The 17,841-nt window shown below is 39.9% G+C and overlaps 3 protein-coding genes across 3 annotated transcripts; 1 reads left to right on the top strand and 2 right to left on the bottom strand.

Moving 5' to 3' along the window:
- Nucleotides 1–453: 453 nt before the first annotated feature.
- LOC112570295 (neuropilin-1-like) lies at nucleotides 454–2,275 on the bottom strand. Its single transcript, XM_025248677.1, has 5 exons — nucleotides 2,263–2,275; nucleotides 1,955–2,047; nucleotides 1,365–1,472; nucleotides 739–987; nucleotides 454–551 (listed from the first exon to the last, which is right to left on the bottom strand). The coding sequence occupies exons 1-5, from the start codon at nucleotides 2,273–2,275 to the stop codon at nucleotides 454–456; spliced, it is 561 nt and encodes a 186-aa protein (XP_025104462.1).
- Nucleotides 1,425–11,878, bottom strand: LOC112571060 (deleted in malignant brain tumors 1 protein-like). Its single transcript, XM_025249855.1, has 17 exons — nucleotides 11,860–11,878; nucleotides 11,292–11,512; nucleotides 10,338–10,371; nucleotides 9,875–10,129; nucleotides 9,218–9,313; nucleotides 7,819–7,905; nucleotides 7,096–7,217; nucleotides 6,137–6,245; nucleotides 5,711–5,809; nucleotides 5,144–5,224; nucleotides 4,553–4,798; nucleotides 4,320–4,412; nucleotides 3,355–3,651; nucleotides 2,918–3,006; nucleotides 2,304–2,540; nucleotides 1,955–2,047; nucleotides 1,425–1,472 (listed from the first exon to the last, which is right to left on the bottom strand). The coding sequence occupies exons 2-15, from the start codon at nucleotides 11,475–11,477 to the stop codon at nucleotides 2,319–2,321; spliced, it is 2,016 nt and encodes a 671-aa protein (XP_025105640.1). The 5' UTR covers nucleotides 11,478–11,512; nucleotides 11,860–11,878; the 3' UTR covers nucleotides 1,425–1,472; nucleotides 1,955–2,047; nucleotides 2,304–2,318.
- On the top strand, nucleotides 11,593–17,836 carry LOC112570294 (solute carrier family 25 member 47-B-like). Its single transcript, XM_025248675.1, is given in 8 exon segments — nucleotides 11,593–12,283; nucleotides 12,792–12,957; nucleotides 13,826–13,898; nucleotides 15,666–15,709; nucleotides 16,335–16,415; nucleotides 16,641–16,753; nucleotides 16,755–16,870; nucleotides 17,037–17,836. Coding segments are annotated over 6 exon segments (927 nt in total). The 5' UTR covers nucleotides 11,593–12,283; nucleotides 12,792–12,957; nucleotides 13,826–13,840; the 3' UTR covers nucleotides 17,552–17,836.
- Nucleotides 17,837–17,841: the final 5 nt, after the last annotated feature.

The following is a 17,841-nucleotide window of genomic DNA, read 5'->3' as shown; positions in this document are numbered from 1 at the left end:
CCAGCGGGCGGGCCGGTCAGAGACAGGAGGCTGGCCGCGGGCCGGCCTTTGCCCATGTCTGCTCTACGGTAATTTCAAAAGGAAACGTACATTTGTGTGTGACTCAAACGCTTTTATGGTCAAGATTTAAAGTCATCAGAAGTTTTAGCGGGAGTAAATAACAGCAGGCATTAACTGTAAAGATAGACGCTGATTATTTGAAAGACAAGCAAACGTGGCGTTTACATTAAGCTCATGCGACAACCTTCAGGACTCACAGTTCTCACCAAACTGGAAGAAGAACGTTTTCATCTTGCGATCCTCAGAGAATTTTTTTGGGGTCTCGTTTGGCAGTAACTTTGAATCTGAAGATGGTGCAAGTAAGGGTCACAAACTGAAATGAAAAACCTCACAAATGAACGCGGAAACTCTAGTGTTCAGAGCAGAACCAGCGGCGCCGAGACGTGGGAGGTGTCAGGCACTGACCGCTGAGTACGTCGCTAAGAAGCCACGTCCTGTGATGCTGTAGTCGCTATGGAACTTCACCTCCAGAGAACCTTTCTGAACAAGGACTGAAAGGAAAACACACACATACACATAAAAAACTTTACATGCATTTGTTAACACGTGACTTCCAATAATCCTGCAAGTAACATCAAGAAGCCCGCTAGTAAGCGATTCTTTCTAGACCATTAACATTGCCGACAAAGCTTTGAACAGAACGATGAAAGAAGAGAGAAGGAATAAGCGTCTACTGACCAGTCAAGCTCTTTTTGTCGAGGACGTCGCCGCAGAAGCGTTGCGCGGGATCCACGTCGATTTCCAGCCAGTCACACTGACAGTCATCGCACAGCTCCAGGTCAAAGGTGTCGAAGGTGAAGGTCACAAGCTGAGGGCGGGTGGGGTCCAGCGACACGACAGAGGTCGTGTCAAGTTTGTTGGTGTAGCTGGAAGGGAAGCCGGGACTTTTTATGATCCCACTGCTTCCCGTCTGTGGGTAGAAGACGTCTACAGGGAGACAAAACAAAATGTCGGATACTGATTTCTGTTCTTTAAGGTGAATGTGAGATATATGGGATGTTTGTAGTATCGACGATAAGAAAAGAAAAGAAAAAGAAAAAAAAAGAAAAAAAAAAAAAACAAACTCGACGATAGAGAAAGTGGGGGGGGGGGGGGATATCCTCTCTGGGCTTTGTGACTCGAGTCGATGGCTGTAATGCATGTTTTATGAAAGATTAGCTCTTGAGGTATCATTTTAAATCTTGTCATTTTAAAGTTATAGATACAGGGCATCGATTTCTGGAAACCATATAAATAAAATCATTATAAACATCCTAAAACGTTCTCTTTCAGAACATACTCAACATCTTTAACATTTTGCCTACCGATGGTCTCAATCTGCGGTATTATGAAGCGAGTTGTTATAGAGGTACTGACAGAAGGACTTGTGAACGGCACTAAGTTTTGATCTCCTGTGGCACCTGGCTGATCAGCTGTAAATAAAATGCTTACAATAAATTAAAACGAATAACTGTTTATTAAGTGGTCGAGTTTTACCCTATCTCCAAGAGTTGGCTTAATGGGGAAAAAACCCAAAACACGAAGTTTGGGACACACCGAGACATTGATGAAAACGATGTGGATGAGTCTTTATGTTACTAGCTGTACAGGCATGCGTGTAAGTTACTAAGAGAGACTGAGAGGGAGAGAAAAAGACAAAGGGAGAATGAGGCCTGGGGGCATGTATTAAATAAATTAATAATAAAATATTTACGACGCAGAAATATTACAAATATCGGAGGCATATTTTTCTGGAACTCCTTTTGTGGGTTGCTCTGGTCAACCTCGGCAATTTCTTTCGTGCACCATCTTTTAAAAAAAAAATCCCCAAACAAAGGCAAACAAAAACTCTCATCATGTAAACGACTAGGGTCTTCAAGTGCTATTCAAAAAAGAGAATAAAAATCCCTCTCACCTTGAACTACACTGTACACGAGGTTAAACCCTCGTCCTGTTACAGAGTAGTCACTGTGGAACACCACCACCAAGAGATTATTTTCCACTTGCACTGAAATTAAAAACAATAAAATGAGTAGACAATTTGAATGATGGCAAGGTTATATAGTATATAAAATGTGGTTAGACTATACGACATGGAGATACTTTTTTAATTGAAGGTGCTAGACGAGAGGTAATTGGTTTTAATTAGTTTAAAAAGAAACTGACACTTAATGCAAACGTCGTGCAAATACTTTTTTCTAGTCAAGGGAGGCAATAAGATACATTCTAAATTCATTTAAAATAATATATTTTAATTAACTTACCTGGTATGATGCCATTTACAACAGAACATAGTCGTTTGACTGCGTTATTGTTGACGATGAGATAATCATAGCTGCACTCAACGGAAGACTCAATGTCCATATCATAAGACAGCAGCACCGTCTGAGGGCCTGGCCGGCTGAGTTTGATGTAGTATGTGATGTCCAGGCTGGTCGGATACTGACTTGGATACTGCGGGCTTTGAAGCTGACCCCAGTCACCCACAACAACCGTCTGGTCTAAATTTTGTGTAAATCAGTTTGCCAATTTCGGGTTAATGACCAGATTATAAACATTCACTTATAACTGAAGCAGGAGTAAATTGCATTTATAAAAATGGAGGAATTATGGCGTAAAGAACTTATAAACTTGATGAAATGAGAATTTTAAAAATAATATCGATCGAGAAGTGAAATTGTTAGACTGATTTTTTTTTTCAAGGTGAAATGAGAATCGTTAGAGCGTGATAATGAAATTACTCAAAGGAATGACAGTTTGACAAGGCCGAGTAAACACGGAGTCGCTGATACTGACAAAGGTGTAGATTCCTTGTATTTTCTATTTAAAAATAAAGACTTTTGAGTAGTTGAGTGGTTTAGAACACCAATTATCAAACCTCTGAGCACACGGTACGTGATGTTGAAGCCTTCTGTGTCACAGAGTAGTCGCTCACGAAAATAACGGAGAAGTTGTAGTTGGTTTGCACTGAAACGATGCAAAAATGGTCATCCTAGCAACTGGCTTTCAACAAAGTTAAGTGAATGCTTCAGTTAGCTGTGGGGAGGGTGAAATGAATTTAAAGTACGTTCGTTCTGTTTTTGCCTTATAGTTAAAATCAAACGACGACATCAACAGTATCAAAGTAAAAGCTAACAGAACAAATAATGGGGGAGGTCAAAATTCCCCGTCAGTCACATTGCCTGCCGAGGGCCAGGTATGCAGTCGCTATATCTCAATGCTACCGGCCTAGCACTCAGCTAGACTAGGCATTTAGGTGACTGCTAAATCTTAGAATCCAGTTCGTGCGAAAGGAAAGTGCACCCGGCCACCTACCTGCCAGTACCCCGCTCCGCTTGCCACACAGCCGATGCCTTTGGTCGGCGATGACCAGGATGTAGTCGTAGGTACAGTCGTCGCTCTCCTCCACGTCGAGGTCATAGGTCAGGAGGACCGTAAAGTTGCCTCGCTGGCGAAGAGCCACATCGTACACCACGAAAGCGTTGTTGGGGTAGTTGGCCGGGTAGGAGGGACTCTGCAGCTGACCGCTGTCTCCTCGCAAGGATACTACGCTCCGCGCGGTGGGACTGCGCGGTTGAGGCAACGGCAGCGATGTCGATGACGTGGGTGATGCTGCAAAACAAGCAGTTCCTAAATTCTGTTCGAGGGTGTTTGTTCTAGAATCGTCCGGCAGACTTTCTTTGTGCTTATGCAAACATGGGTCGTAAACAGACCCACAGCACAGAGTGCTGCCTAGTTCCGGTCTCCGCTGCTTGAAAGCGTGTACGTGTAGTTCTATACATGCATAGCTAAAATGTCCTTTTGAGGAAATAGCATATAACACGTACATTGAATAGACTGCAGTTTACATTTGTGTCTGCATTTAAATCTGTCGTAGATGGCATGCGCATTAACTTTGTTCATATTTAGAATACATTTTCTTTGATTACTCTCGGTGGTGGTTGATGAACTTGAAGATTTGTCTAAGAATGTTGAAGAAATAGTTGACGAACTAATCGAATTTTTCTCTTCTTTTTGTTACTTTTCTTTTGAAAATGAAAACTACGCGAAATGATCTCAGGAGGTAATGGCAAGGACTGGCTATGCTAGTGTATCCGATTACAATAAAGCTACACTGCAGTAGGGGGCAACCATTGAACAGGAAGTTGCGCACTAAACAAGTGGATACATATCTATCACCTACTTTGCCGTTAGTAAGATGTCGGCCTGCGTGACACGGCGAACACTTCTGGAAATTCTAATGTAACTTGAACACTTGACAAAAGAAACGCGTGTATTACCAAGCAGAAGGAAATAGGTAATGAAGAAGCCTCGTCTGGTTCCTTCCTTGTCACTATGAAATTTGATCACAAAAGATGTGTCCACCAGGTTTACTGAAACACACGATGAGTTACACTTTAAAAAAACTTGGTAAGATATGTAGAGAAATGTCTGTGCCTACTGATATTATTATAAGTATTATATTTTTACAATATTACAGCAATATTTTTTCATCGTTACAAAGATGATATACCCCGCAGACTTATTTTCCCCTTCTGCCCACAGAGGTACTGGGCCACCTCGTTGATAACCAGATAATCCTTAGAACATCGTGTGCTGTCTTCTAAATCCATGTCCACAAACACCATCACAGACTGCGGGCCAGGCTGGTCTAGAACGACGAAGTAGGCCAGGTCGCAGCTGTTGGTGTAGTTGTCTGGATAGTTGGGGCTGCTGATCTGTCCGAAATTTCCATGCACAGACTGCAATGGCTGGCTACCTGTGACATCCGAGTCGACAAAGGCTTCAAACATTGCTTGTAATGACCAAGAGATTTATGCTATTTCCATGCTTGTGAATTAACAGGAATTAGTTGATTGTTGCTCGTTGTTTTAGAAGTTTACCAATAGCGACTTGGTGTAATAAAAGCGATTTCAAATATCTGTGAAAAATTTGATATGGACTATAATAAATCTTATTAAAATGATTGATTCTGTGCTTATCAGTTATCAAAGAAAACACAAAACGTTTTAGTTCGCAATGTTCTTTCATCTTGTCTGCTAAGTAATTGAATTGTAGAATACTTGTGCAGAAATGCGACAAGATGAAAAATTTCAGTGCGTACATGATCCTTTGCCGTCCCCAATGGAGTTCACTGTAGACCCTCCTCCAAGGTTGGTACTCAACATGCGCGATCTGAGTAGTACTAGCCGAAAGTAAAACAACAGTACAGTTTATTGATTAAGTTTATTCTGAGCCTGATATTTATACTAGAGATGAAGATACAAAGTAAAACTATAATTTGCTTAACAATCAGACACGTGTGTTACAGATAATCTTATTAATAAAGCGTAGTGTGACGATGGTTGTGTGGTTGTATTTATGGTCTTTACTCAAATATACATTGTTTGGGATATTTAAGAAATTTAGCAGGAAATTAATTTTGAGGACGAAGGGATAATAGATTCTGTTTGATTTGTGTTTCTTGCTCACGATCATCATTATTTCCTACTTTACACATCTGTCGGCTCCAAATGAAAAACAAAATATCTACACAAAGCCAGCCGTGATGCACTTCTACTATGTAGAATTAAGTTTACTTGTTTTTCATAAATAAAAGCATTTAATAATAACAGTCTACATTAGTCAGAGTAATTATAAAAGTTGTGGCGATGATTAAACGGTTTCAAACCTGAATTCGGGGTTGCTGTGTATGAGATGTTGAAACCACTCTTTGTGATAGCATTGTCACTATAGAAAAATACCCGGAACTCGTTACCTTGTACAGGGACTGCAGCAAACGAGCAAACATTTAACTGTTAAAAAAATGTCTCGAAATATCTGACGATGTAAATACAGAGGTTAGTGTGATCAACACCCGGCACAGGAAGGACAAAATGGCGTTACATACTTTTTTTCTATGTGTAGACAGCATGCTTATGTTATGCAATGTGTTGACAGCAAAATTCAAGGGAAATTTAGCGATGCTGTCTCTGTATACGATTTCTGGACTAGTACAACCGAAATTCACCACTCAAGACAATACAGATAATTTGTTCACTGCTACTAGAAAACAAAAACAGTTGTAGCTGTAATTGGTTTGAGTAATGATACTCACTGTCGATACTTCCACTTGTTACACCACAATACCTTTGGTCTCCAAGCGTGACAAAGTCAAAGAGACAGGGCTTGAAGTACTCTAAGTCGATTTTGTATTCCACATGCACCTGAGGCAAAGTAGGGTTGTTAGTCACCTACCATCAGGAAGTTTGGGGCTTACGATAAATAGGTTTACAGGAGACGGAGGAGGAAATTAGACAGACTAATTAAACAATAATATCTATTGTTGTGCACTCAGAGGCGCGCGTGAGCACACACACATATATTCGTTTGCAAAAGCGCTTGAAGGCGGAGTCCTATGCCACGTGAAAGGGGAGGAAAGTCGGGCCGTTAGACCACAAGATGTGATTCTTTCCCCTGGTGCAAGTCGGTTTCTAAAATTTGCAGTTGCCACTATGACAGTTTAGATCAAGGGAAGGCTTGTTTTAATAACTTTAAATAAATGTAATTCAGGTTAATTTGGAGGAAAGTTAATTTATCAAACATGACAGTGTGAGAAATCATCAGTTCCTAACATTCTGGCAGAACAAGCACAAAAATAACAAACAACACGGATGGCGCCTGGTGGAAGTGTCAGAAATCATCGTCGGCGGCTGCTTTCAAAGAAATTATTATTGTGAATGAATTTAGACAACTTCATTTTTGACATTTAATTCTGTAAGTGAACATCATTATGTACGCATTTCCATCCCATTGTGTAGTCATGGCGAGGGTTTTTGATGTTAACTGCCGGCCGCATAGATCAGAATTTTGAAACCCACAAAGAGAAAACTTTGCCCACCCCTGCCTTAGATGGTCAGCTCTACACTAAAATCGTGAAACTAAGGTACAAAAAAATCACGTATTTGTTTACTAGTGTCGTTTTTGGATCTGACCCGAGGGTTAATTATAGGAGATTTTTTTTTTGTAGTAGCCGATGATGTGTTTACTCTTCGTCTTGTTTTCTCACCGACTTACTACGTAAGGGCCGTATCCCTCCAAGTGAGCAATGTAGGTGTAGTTTACCAGTTCCGGGTAGTTCTGGGGGTAGTTTGGACTTAGGAAGATTCCCTTGTTACCTGTCACCTCATTTGTGTAAACTGAAAAAAAACAACTTGTAAAACACAGAATATAATAGGTGGGATAGAGGAAGAAACAACTTGTAAAACACAGAATATAATAGGTGGGATAGAGGAAGAAGAGGTAAAGAGAATAAAAAATACCCGAACGAGGTGCCGGGCTTAGAGTTACGAGAGTAAAGGAACTTACAGAATTCAATCCCTATTAATACATGTGTGCAAACAAACCAGAATATCGATTTAGTAATCAGAATGGAGAAAGTTCTTCAAAGACGCGAGCATGCTTGTTGAGAAAATGGAAAGATAATTTGACAGAGGATGAGCGGCACATTTTAGCTTTGTCCTTTTGGAGAAGTAGTAAAATTACATCAAAGAAAAACCTACAGTTTAACACTAGCATGTTAGTGTTTTCAAAGCTACAGTTACAACAGAAAATTATGTAATAAAATTTTACATCTAAACAGGTATCATGAAAAGAAGCATACACGCTCTGTACAAAAGAAATGGGGTGGGGAACATGCTTACTACAGCTCGTAAAGTATACAAACTAGGGGAAAACAAGAGAAAAAGATGTTAATTTTAACAAGTAAAATAAAGAAACAACGCAAAAATTCATTCAGACCTGGAGCGCCGCCGACGCCGATGACAGCCCCACCACCGGTTAGCGATCTGCCGTTAGGTAGGTTTGAGTAGGCACTGGGCAACGGAACTGTTACAAAAATGTTTTGGTTTTTTTTTTGTTGCAACCTTTCACCTTATTCTTTAACCACACATACTTCCTTGCTGTCTTAATTACATAAACTATAACTAAAGATTTCTACTACCCAGCACTGCGGCTATCAACATTTACCAGTCAAACGATTAGGTGAAATTGATTTGAAGTATTTTTCTTGGAAATACTGAGAGTGCTTAAGGCGTAAGAAGTTCTCCCATGATCTTGGATATCGAGCTGCAAACAACAATAACAACAACGACGACAGCAGCAACTACGAAGACAGGGTTTGACATAAACATCAGTGTTTGTAAACAATGCCGATCCAACCAAACAGTGTGACGATGTTTTTTGACAATGTCAGTTTGGTTAGTGAACAATGATGTGTTGTTAACTATTTTCCATTTTTCAAAAGTTTAAGACAAAGGACAAAGTGTTGGCTGCTTGTCGTATACAGTTTAAAATATCAAGTTTCCGAAAGGCTTCCAGTTACAATATGCTGCTACTATTAACCGGTTTTGCGCACATGACATTGGACATAAGGTCCATCGGATCGGTTCTGATTTGTTCCGTAGCAAAAAGCTTCCGCTTTACATATTATATGATAAGCCAGAGAAAGATACAACACAACAAATCGTTTTGACGGGAAGTTTTTGGGGATTTTTTTTTCAGTCGTTTAGTTGTCAACATGAGCCAATGTCGTCACGTGATCGCCACTTTGTGGGTGGGCTGTCACGACAAGTCTTCGGCTCTGTCTCATAATTAAGATTTAAAGTCAGTCACCAAGACAACACAATGTGTCACATCAAATAAGCATATAAACAAGACACGCTCTAGATTCAACAGATTTGTGGTATCTGTTTCCACAATGGTTCACTTCTTTTCCCTTATAGTGCGCGTTCAGTGTTTTGCTAATGGTCACGAAAGTCGCCAGACTACTAGTGTTGTCCACAGTCATAGAGTCAAGAGGAAGTGCATACATCAACGACATGCTACTTATGAGTTTCAGACAGACCGTAGCCCTTTTCCCCAAAAACAATATCAAGAAAGTGTCCAAAATATTTTTCGAAACGCTGTCACACACACACACACACACTTTCACTCATTATTATTCTGCAGATTTCTAAAGGTCACACTCAACAAAATGTTTCTTTTCCCTATAGTTTATGTTTGCGCTGTTTATAAAGAGTAGTAGTAATAGTTGCTGTTGCGAAGGTTAGCACTTGCAGTGTTTTGAATTAGACTTCATTAGACCTACTGCAGTTCTCTTGGCATACTTCATAGACACAAGCACCTACAACAATCGCACCTTCTTCCATCTTGAAGCTGATTGCAAAGCCCTTCTTCTGTACCGAGGCGTCCGACTTGAAATAAGCGGAAAAAGTGTCGCCATCTTGAATCACGACTGCACAGCAGAGCACACAAACAGCGGTCAGGTGAAGAAAATAAATCGTGAGTGAAAATGCTTGGTATTGTTACTAGGAAATCACCAAACTCGGCTATCGTCTCAAAACTTGTCTCTTTTGAACGACGGTCGTCACCACTGCGCAGGTCTTGGCAGCCATCATGCCTCGTGTCGGTTTCACGGCTAAGAAAATTAGAGGGAGGTGAGAGGCAAAGCTTATTTCCACTGAAATAACACTCTTACCTGTTAACAGGAGAAATAATGCTCAGGAATTTAAGACTTATGACCATCTTGGTATAAAATAACTATATTTTTAACGTTAAGGAATTAAGAGAATATAGTTACGACTTTAGTTAAAATAACTCAGATACCAACACAAAATATGTCTGGAACCTCTGCTAACATTTTTTTGCGACTTCAACCATCAGTCAGATCAAGAAAAAAAATTTGCCGATGAGCTCGAAATTATAAAGAAGATATCAACACTCAAAACCAAGTTGATAAAAATGAGACAATTATGAGCACAAATACCCAAATTCTCTCTCCCATACGGGCACATACCGGTGTAAGTCCCAGATTTTTCTCCACATAAAGTTGTAAGATTGACAGGTTGGTTGGCGGGTTGGTATCTGAACACCAGCTGGTCGAAGGCGCAGCCCGCTACAAACTCAATGTCGATGCTGTAGTTCAGTGTGATGCGGTAAGGTATCTTGAGAGTAGTATCGAAAACATACTGCAGATCAGCCTCACTTGGGTAGCCAGTCGGGTACCCGGGACTGACAAACCTTCCCTCCTTTTCACTAATGTGAATAACGTCTACAAAAAAAAAAAAAAAAAAAAAATCATGCATGGCGTCTTATTTCTGGTAGGAATTTGAGGTTGATAGTCACAAAATTTCTCATTTTATTATCTACAACCTATCTATGTAGCATAAATATAGTCCTTGAATTTTAGAAAAATGAGCACGAAATTCCTAGAAACTCACGAAAGTATATTTAGGTGATGAAAAGTGTTAACGTCTTACCCGTGTCTCTCTTTAATCGTGATTTTGCGCCTTCCTGGAAAACGACGACCAGAAGAATAGTAATGTGACACAAAACAACCAACAGCACCATGAACTGGGGCCATAGTTATAATACCAAGGTAAGTCGAGGCCCTGGGGCTACTTGGGGAACTCAAGGATACTCGTCTTATTCCCCAAGTTATAAAACGGTTTCTAGACCCCACAGTGTAGTTTGTCTCCGTCGGCATAAAACGGTGGCCAAGAGATGCCCCGGGGGTCAAGAAACATAAAAGTAATATCATCGGGGTCTGGGCATCGCACTGTGACTACGAAAACAAGACCATTTTCCTTGAGTTCTCCATTTGCACTGAGGAAACGACTTACTCTCGCTTCGAAATTAAGGTTCCAGGCGGGAGATTTGAACCACGTGTACTGCAAAAAGTGTGTCTGAAAGCTGATCGAATCTTTCTTACATCAACAGATATAGAGTCAGTTTTAAATTATAAATTTAACTTTGTTTGTAATTGTGTAATTTAAATGTTAAACATTGTTTAACATTATAATGGGTTGCTTTCGGCCAATTTATAGTTTTAATATTAAATCATCTGAAATAGAAAACAAGTTTTCCGAAATGAGTAAATGAACTTAATATCAAAACAATTATGATATTTATGAAATGGCAATGTATTTATCCGTTAAAGTAATATTTTAAATGCAAAAGAGGTTAAAATGCGAAGATTCTGAATTTTCAGCAAAACTGCTAATTCTGTGCTTGCGGAAAGCACACACATTCTCTATAGCATACATGAGCAAAGCCTGTATAGCTATGCTCCACAAAGGTTCTTTTCACTCATTTACCTTGGTGGAAACTTAGGCAAAAAAGCTGTGACAAAACATATTCCGAGTGATTCGAATATTGAAGCAAAACAATTCCAGTTTGGTTCAAGGTTTTTCTAAGGTGTCTCTCATACAAACCATGGGAATTGCGTCCACAGACACCAGGATGGCCAAGATCCCCAGAGCTGCGTGCAATCCCGTTGGAGCAGGCATGGTGGACGAACTAGTGTACCCCCAGACAGGATGGTCACAGGTGTACTCATTATATACTCCGGTCCGCTGTGACCTGTTTCGCCGTCTGATGCGACTGGTTCTCACTTTCATCCAGCTCGGGATTCATTTACTCAGGTGGACAAACACTGAACAGACATGGAAACTGGATCTGTTTGACATCATATATCGATTTTTGCTTTTGTAAGAATTTTTCTTTTACCAGATTGATCAAAGTCCCGGTACAAGTTAAATATTGAAATAGAGTGAAACAAGAGAAAGAATTCGGACAAAAGAAGAAGCTTGTGACGGGGAAGAAACAGCCGTGGTGCACCTGAAAGGTGAGCTTCGGCAATTGAGACTTTATGGACAAAGTGCATTTGTGTACTGTGATAAAAAAGGAAAAAAATTCTTTAAAAAATTAACTTTCAAGTTAACTAGTCACCGCAAACGATATTTGCAAATACAAGGAGCACCAGATTTGTATGTAACGAACCTGAGAAGCAGCACGTGAACAGGACGGCAAAGTGAGGTTACGATGACCTTTTTGTTTCTGAAGGAAGGTCAGATCGGAAGGTCTAAAGTGCATTCGTTATCAGCAGAGCCCCATTTCTAACATGACTAAACCCCGAGCTTTGCATTGCGACTGAAAGAATTCAGCTTTAAAAGTTTTTTTAATGGCTTTCACTCCCACAATGTTCTGACTTTTGTTGTTAACCTCTTCTGGTTTTTGCCGAAAAAAGATAAATGGCGAAGTTGAATGTTCACGTTCACCCAACCGCCTTTATTACAGTGAAAATACATCCTGCCATACTTGATCACAAGGTTATGTGGATGCAGCTGTCTAACATGACTGTCATGGCGGCAGAATATTAATTGCGGAGACATCCCTTGACTACAACCCCTCAAATCTTGCACAGGTACGGTGCAACCAATTCAATAGAAATATTTGATGTATTTACGCGATAATATGTGCATATTATATTCATTGACATGTATAGTTATTTATTATGTATCAACATCTGTGCAGGTATGGACACACAAACATTAACTTTTTAAAGTTCTGAGCTTCTTACTCAATCACTGCATAAATGGGGCTTTGACTATAAATATTGACTTGATCATAAATACATCAGCAAATTAAAAGAAACTTACTCAACTGTTGAATTATTCATATAATATCAGTTGAGGTATAACCGCTATATGATACTAATTATTAGTGTTACTAACAACCTTGATCTAGACAAGGTATTGGATATGTATTTTTCTTTATTATTATTATTGGTAGTAGTATTATAACGGTGGGTGAAAGAATGAGGTGGAATCTTAACATTTGGTCGGAAATTTTGTTATTGAAAGAAAAGTCTTTCTGTTGCAAAAAAGAGTAGACGTGCGTTGAAACTGTGTATTCACTAGTAAGAATTTCAGGAATCATTTGGGGACAAAGTAGGACGAGAACAGAGAGGATTACAGGAGTTGCAACATCGTACTCGTCAGTCTGAAGTGTCTGCACAGCCAGCACCAGCTGCAGTGGATCATCGGGTGGAGCAGTTAGGGTACCAACGAGGGAGAGAGTTCAAGGGAATATATATATGTGTGTGATCAGACACAGATTTAGTTTTTGACTATATTAGTATCTTTATCTTCATTTTGAAAGTTGATTCCTTATCTTATATTTATCATTCCCTAATGTAAAACTTGTGTCTATACAAAAGGTTTTATATGTTAGTAATTGTTTAGATCAGGGATGCCCAACCTACGGCCCGCGGGCCATATACGGCCCGCGAAACTTCTGCCCACAGTGCAGGAAATCGGCATGTTAGTAATAATAATGAAAAAAAAAACCAAAACTAAAAAAACGAAAAAAAGGGAAGAAGAAGTATTTATCACTACGTAGGGGCGTCTCTCAATCTTTTTTTTCGATGGACGAACATTTCGATTCAGTGCTCTGACTTGGTGTCTCGAACGATGCAGCCTGACATTCAGAAGTTGGCTTCGGGTAAACAACTTCAAATATGCCACTAATTACTGCATAATTAATGGTAAGTACAACTTGTTTCTAATAAAAATGGTATCTGCTCTATTTTTTTCTCTTTTTGTATTTTTGCGGTTAAGCGGCCCGTGACACGCATGTCGGAAATGTGTATGGCCCGCAGGCCGAAAAAGGTTGGGCATCACTGGTTTAGATAAAACAATATTCTTATAGCTTTTTTAAAAAAAATTGAAGCACGTTATCTTAATAGGTTGCTATCATTTGTTTTATAGTTTAACTTAGTGATACGAAATAATTAATTCTTGCGCAAACCTTTGTCTCCGAAGGCACTTGACCCCTGAGATTTCTAATCTAAAAAAACCCCCACACAGGTAAAATACACGTGACCATCTAGATAAATGCTGTAAATAAAAAAATCTTAATCACTGGTATTTAAACTGTAAAAAATGTTCTTTTTCCTCACCCCAAGGCAAATATTTTTGTAATGGAAGCGCATTCTTCGACAAGTTGGATGAATGATTTCCTGGCAGGCGCCATTGGAGGTGATGTCGATTCTCTCTTTTACATATCTTGACTCTTATGTGCGAAAATAGTGATTAAAATTTTTTTTTTTTGGGGGGGGGGGGGAGGAGAAGATTTTGTGTGGGATAAATTGTCTAGCTGCCCTGACGAGCTTTTTTTTTTAAAGGCTCACATTTTTCCCTGCAACAGAAACAGTATATTGGTTCAATAACAACAACAACGATGACGACGACGATACTAAAAATCAATAATCGGTTTGGATGTCAAACCTTATGCATGATTACTAATAACGATAATTATAATAACGGGGTATTAATTAGGAAATTAAATAGATTATAAGAATTTTATACAACTCCAACTAGGTAGAGATATGAACGCAAATATCACGTATTCTAACGCAATATACATAAAAAACTAAACCAAATGAAAATAAACTCATGTCCCACCAAAAAGGTAGCCCACCGACCCAGAACTTTCCTTCAATCAAAGGTTAACAGCCATTACGCAAGTACAGATGAGACAATGTCGATAAGGTTTGTTCCATATTACGAGGCCACGATAAGAGAGAGAGAGAGATCTGGCCCTGAGTTTACAGAGAAAATATCTCTAAAGTCCAAAGTAAGGAATTATTTTTGACACAGAAACATAGTTTATACTCTGCTCGTGAGGGGATAGAAACAGATGAAACTTTACAATGAGATATGAGATATTGGGCATGATAAGGCTGCCAGTCATAAGCAATATCAGCTCATAAGATAGTGTCATCCAACTACATCAAAGCAGTGGCTTAGGAACAAGACGGGGAGCAAGGGGAAGCAGCAGCCCCTCAAGAAAATATTCTTAGGAGGCAAGAATGTCAGCATGAAGTTTGCCATCCATCACCCCCCACAAAAGCCGAGCATCTTCCTACGCCAGTCCAGACAGAAGCTGTACTTAGGGATGAAAAAAAAGAGAACCTAACACAAAGCTCTAAAGAACTTCAAACAAGAGGGGATGGAGGTTCAGAACGGAAGTTAGAGAAATTGTTTTGCATCAGTAAGATATGACGAAAACTATTGTGATAAATCACAAATTAGCAAAGACATTTTTGAAGCAGTCCATGGTGTTAACGGCAGGGCTATAGATACAGCAACAGTGTGTATTGTACACTATACATCATGTCAGTCAGTCATTCGTCCCTTGACTGGTACCAGTCATTGGGGGTGGAGATGGGGAGCATCCTCAGGCCCTTGTTCTCGAATGTCGAATGTCTAAAACAGGATCGGTATTACAAATGACTTGATAGCTTCGAGGTGATACTGAAGAAGATACTCGGAGACAATATTCTAATTATTCTAAATAAGGCTGTTCATTATAAAAATTCACATAACTGAAAGAACAAGAAGATTCTACTAGGGAAAAATACAATGTAAAACCTGTAAACCACAAAACAGAAATGCTTAAATTTATGGTATTTTAATTCACTGAAACAAAGTACTTTGGAGATGTCATACCCTAGTGGCTGTAGGGGCAGTGAATTCGCATTTGGATGCCAGATTCTTTTCTTTCTGGAAAGATTACAGTGATCGGTGAAAACAGTGCTTATAGAATAATATTAATAAAATAGAAATTATCATATGACAGCACGGTGCAAAAAGTGCTTATACAATGAGGGAATGAAATGGTAATGTTAAGGATATCTTCTTTTTGATAAAACTATTCGTCTGTCTACCATTTTAGGTAAGATTTGTAGACAAAAACAATTTTAGCAAGATGAAGCTTATATTGTTATCTACATTATGTCCCAGGTTGCGCTGGAATAGTGGCGGGGCATCCTTTCGACACGACAAAGGTAAAAAAAACTTTCTTTATTGACTCATTTGTGAGATCACTGTAATGAACTGCGAAAGATGATTTCCACAATGAAGTCAGTTTAAAAGCACATTACCTTTACAAGGAAATTAATTCAATATACCGGATATTTGCAGACAGAAGGATAAAAATCTTCAGAGATTTAAAGATACCTCTGAATATACTGAGCTTTTGGTGCAAACATGCAGAAGATACAATCTCGTTAAATTTGGCCTCAAGGACATTTATATCTATATTTTTAGAATGAAACTCAAATCACTATCAATAATCACAGCTATGTTGTCATTGTGACGGGATAAAACTGCTAAATGCAGTAACCTGTATTTACCACAACGAGGGGATATTAAAAAATTGCTAAAATTTTTATTTAGTTTTCTGCTTCAAAAAGAGAGTTAAATCTTGTTTCATGGTTGATGTCAGTTTTGAGGCAACTATACCTAGTGAAAATACACAGAAGAGATTTCTTTTCACTACCGGTTTCTGATATCCAGAGTGTTGTCTACATAGCAATACGGAAGTATGGGGCGTGTCTCCTAGACAATAATTCTTCTGAAACATCTGCAGCTAAATGTATTACCACTTTAAGTGTCAGTCTTGTGACACAGGTTCAACTACAAACACAAGAAGCAGGAGCACGTTACAAGGGAATCTGGGATGCTGTGAGCAGTGTGCGTCATCACGGTATAGTAAGTTTATTCCATTTATACCATTTTGTACTTTTATTATTCATGCCATTTTATACTTTTACTATTTCTGCAAACTGTGTGTGTGTGTTTGTTTAAATTGTTTATCTACCCACCCATCCATCTAAACTCGACAACAATATATCCGTACTCGTCTGCTTTATGTTTCCCAGAAGCCCTCAGGGCTGAAAATTATTTATTTCTCTCTCCTAAACACATTGTTTTCAGATCAGAGGCTTTTACCGAGGTCTGTCGTATCCGCTGGTCACAAGTGGAGTTACAAACGCTATTGTCTTCGGTGTGTATGGCGGTTGTCTCCGACTCCTGGCGCCAGACCGCGACCCGAACGCTTGGTGACGTGTTCTGGGCCGGGTGTGCAGGGGGCGCTGCGCAGCTCCTCGTTGCCTGTCCCGTGGACGTCGTCAAATGTGTCCTTCAAGCCCAGATCCCTCATAAAGGTATGTTTTCTCTTTATGCAATGTGTTTATTATTTCTTAGCTATTTAGAAAGACGTGTCAGCGCGATGCTAAAAGATTTACAAACGTCTTCGGAACTGAGTTTAGTAGCATCTGAAATACTGATCAGTGTCTGGCGAAATACTTACGGGTACCTGCTTACTTACAGGTCTCGAACGTTCTCACCCTCGATCGTGCGACTATTTCCACGGACCCACCGAATGTTTGCGAGAAATTTGGAGCAAGAAGGGCGTGGCGGGATTGTACAGGGGACTGTCGGCCATGGCAGGCAGGGACGTTTTTTCTTATGGGCTGTACCTCGTCTGTTACGAAGTTATCTACGCCTTTCTCAAGACACAGGCTGGGATCTGCTCCCACGGGGTGGTGGCCAATGTGGTGGGTGGCGGTCTGGCTGGATGTGTTGCCTGGCTGAGTATCATGCCCTTTGACGTGGTCAAGAGTCGGCTGCAGGCAGACATGACCAGAAGATACCGCGGGATGGTGGACTGCCTGGTGCAGGCCGTCAGGAGGGAAGGCTTCTTCGTTCTATACCGAGGCTCAGTGGTCACGTGTCTCAGGGCGTTTCCAACCAACGCCATGATTTTACTCTTTTACGCCGAGACACTAAAATATCTGAATCGGAAAACAGAGGATGGTGGCGTCTGCCTGCCAGGAGACGCTTAGCACATGAACAGACAGTTTTAGTTCTCATACCTCCTGTGAATTTCCTGGGAAAGTTTGTAGTTAGTGTACTATGAAAAGTCATAACAATAAAAACAGCCTTTTTATATAACGCTCTTCCCAACACGCTTAAACCGAAACACACACACCACACACACCAAGAGTTTTTATGAGGTAAAGAGACACATTTAGTAAACCAAGTCAATGAGAAACTGATTGCTGATAGCTGTATGTCTTCGTATATGAAACTCGCAGGACTGCTGACATTTAGTTCCTGCGTAAAAATGCACAGC

Source organism: Pomacea canaliculata, linkage group LG8 (assembly GCF_003073045.1).
Source record: "Pomacea canaliculata isolate SZHN2017 linkage group LG8, ASM307304v1, whole genome shotgun sequence".
In the NCBI taxonomy this organism is placed as follows: Eukaryota; Metazoa; Mollusca; class Gastropoda; order Architaenioglossa; family Ampullariidae; genus Pomacea; species Pomacea canaliculata.
Note: the sequence above shows the minus strand (reverse complement) of the source record. Positions and strands in the feature narration are given on the sequence as shown.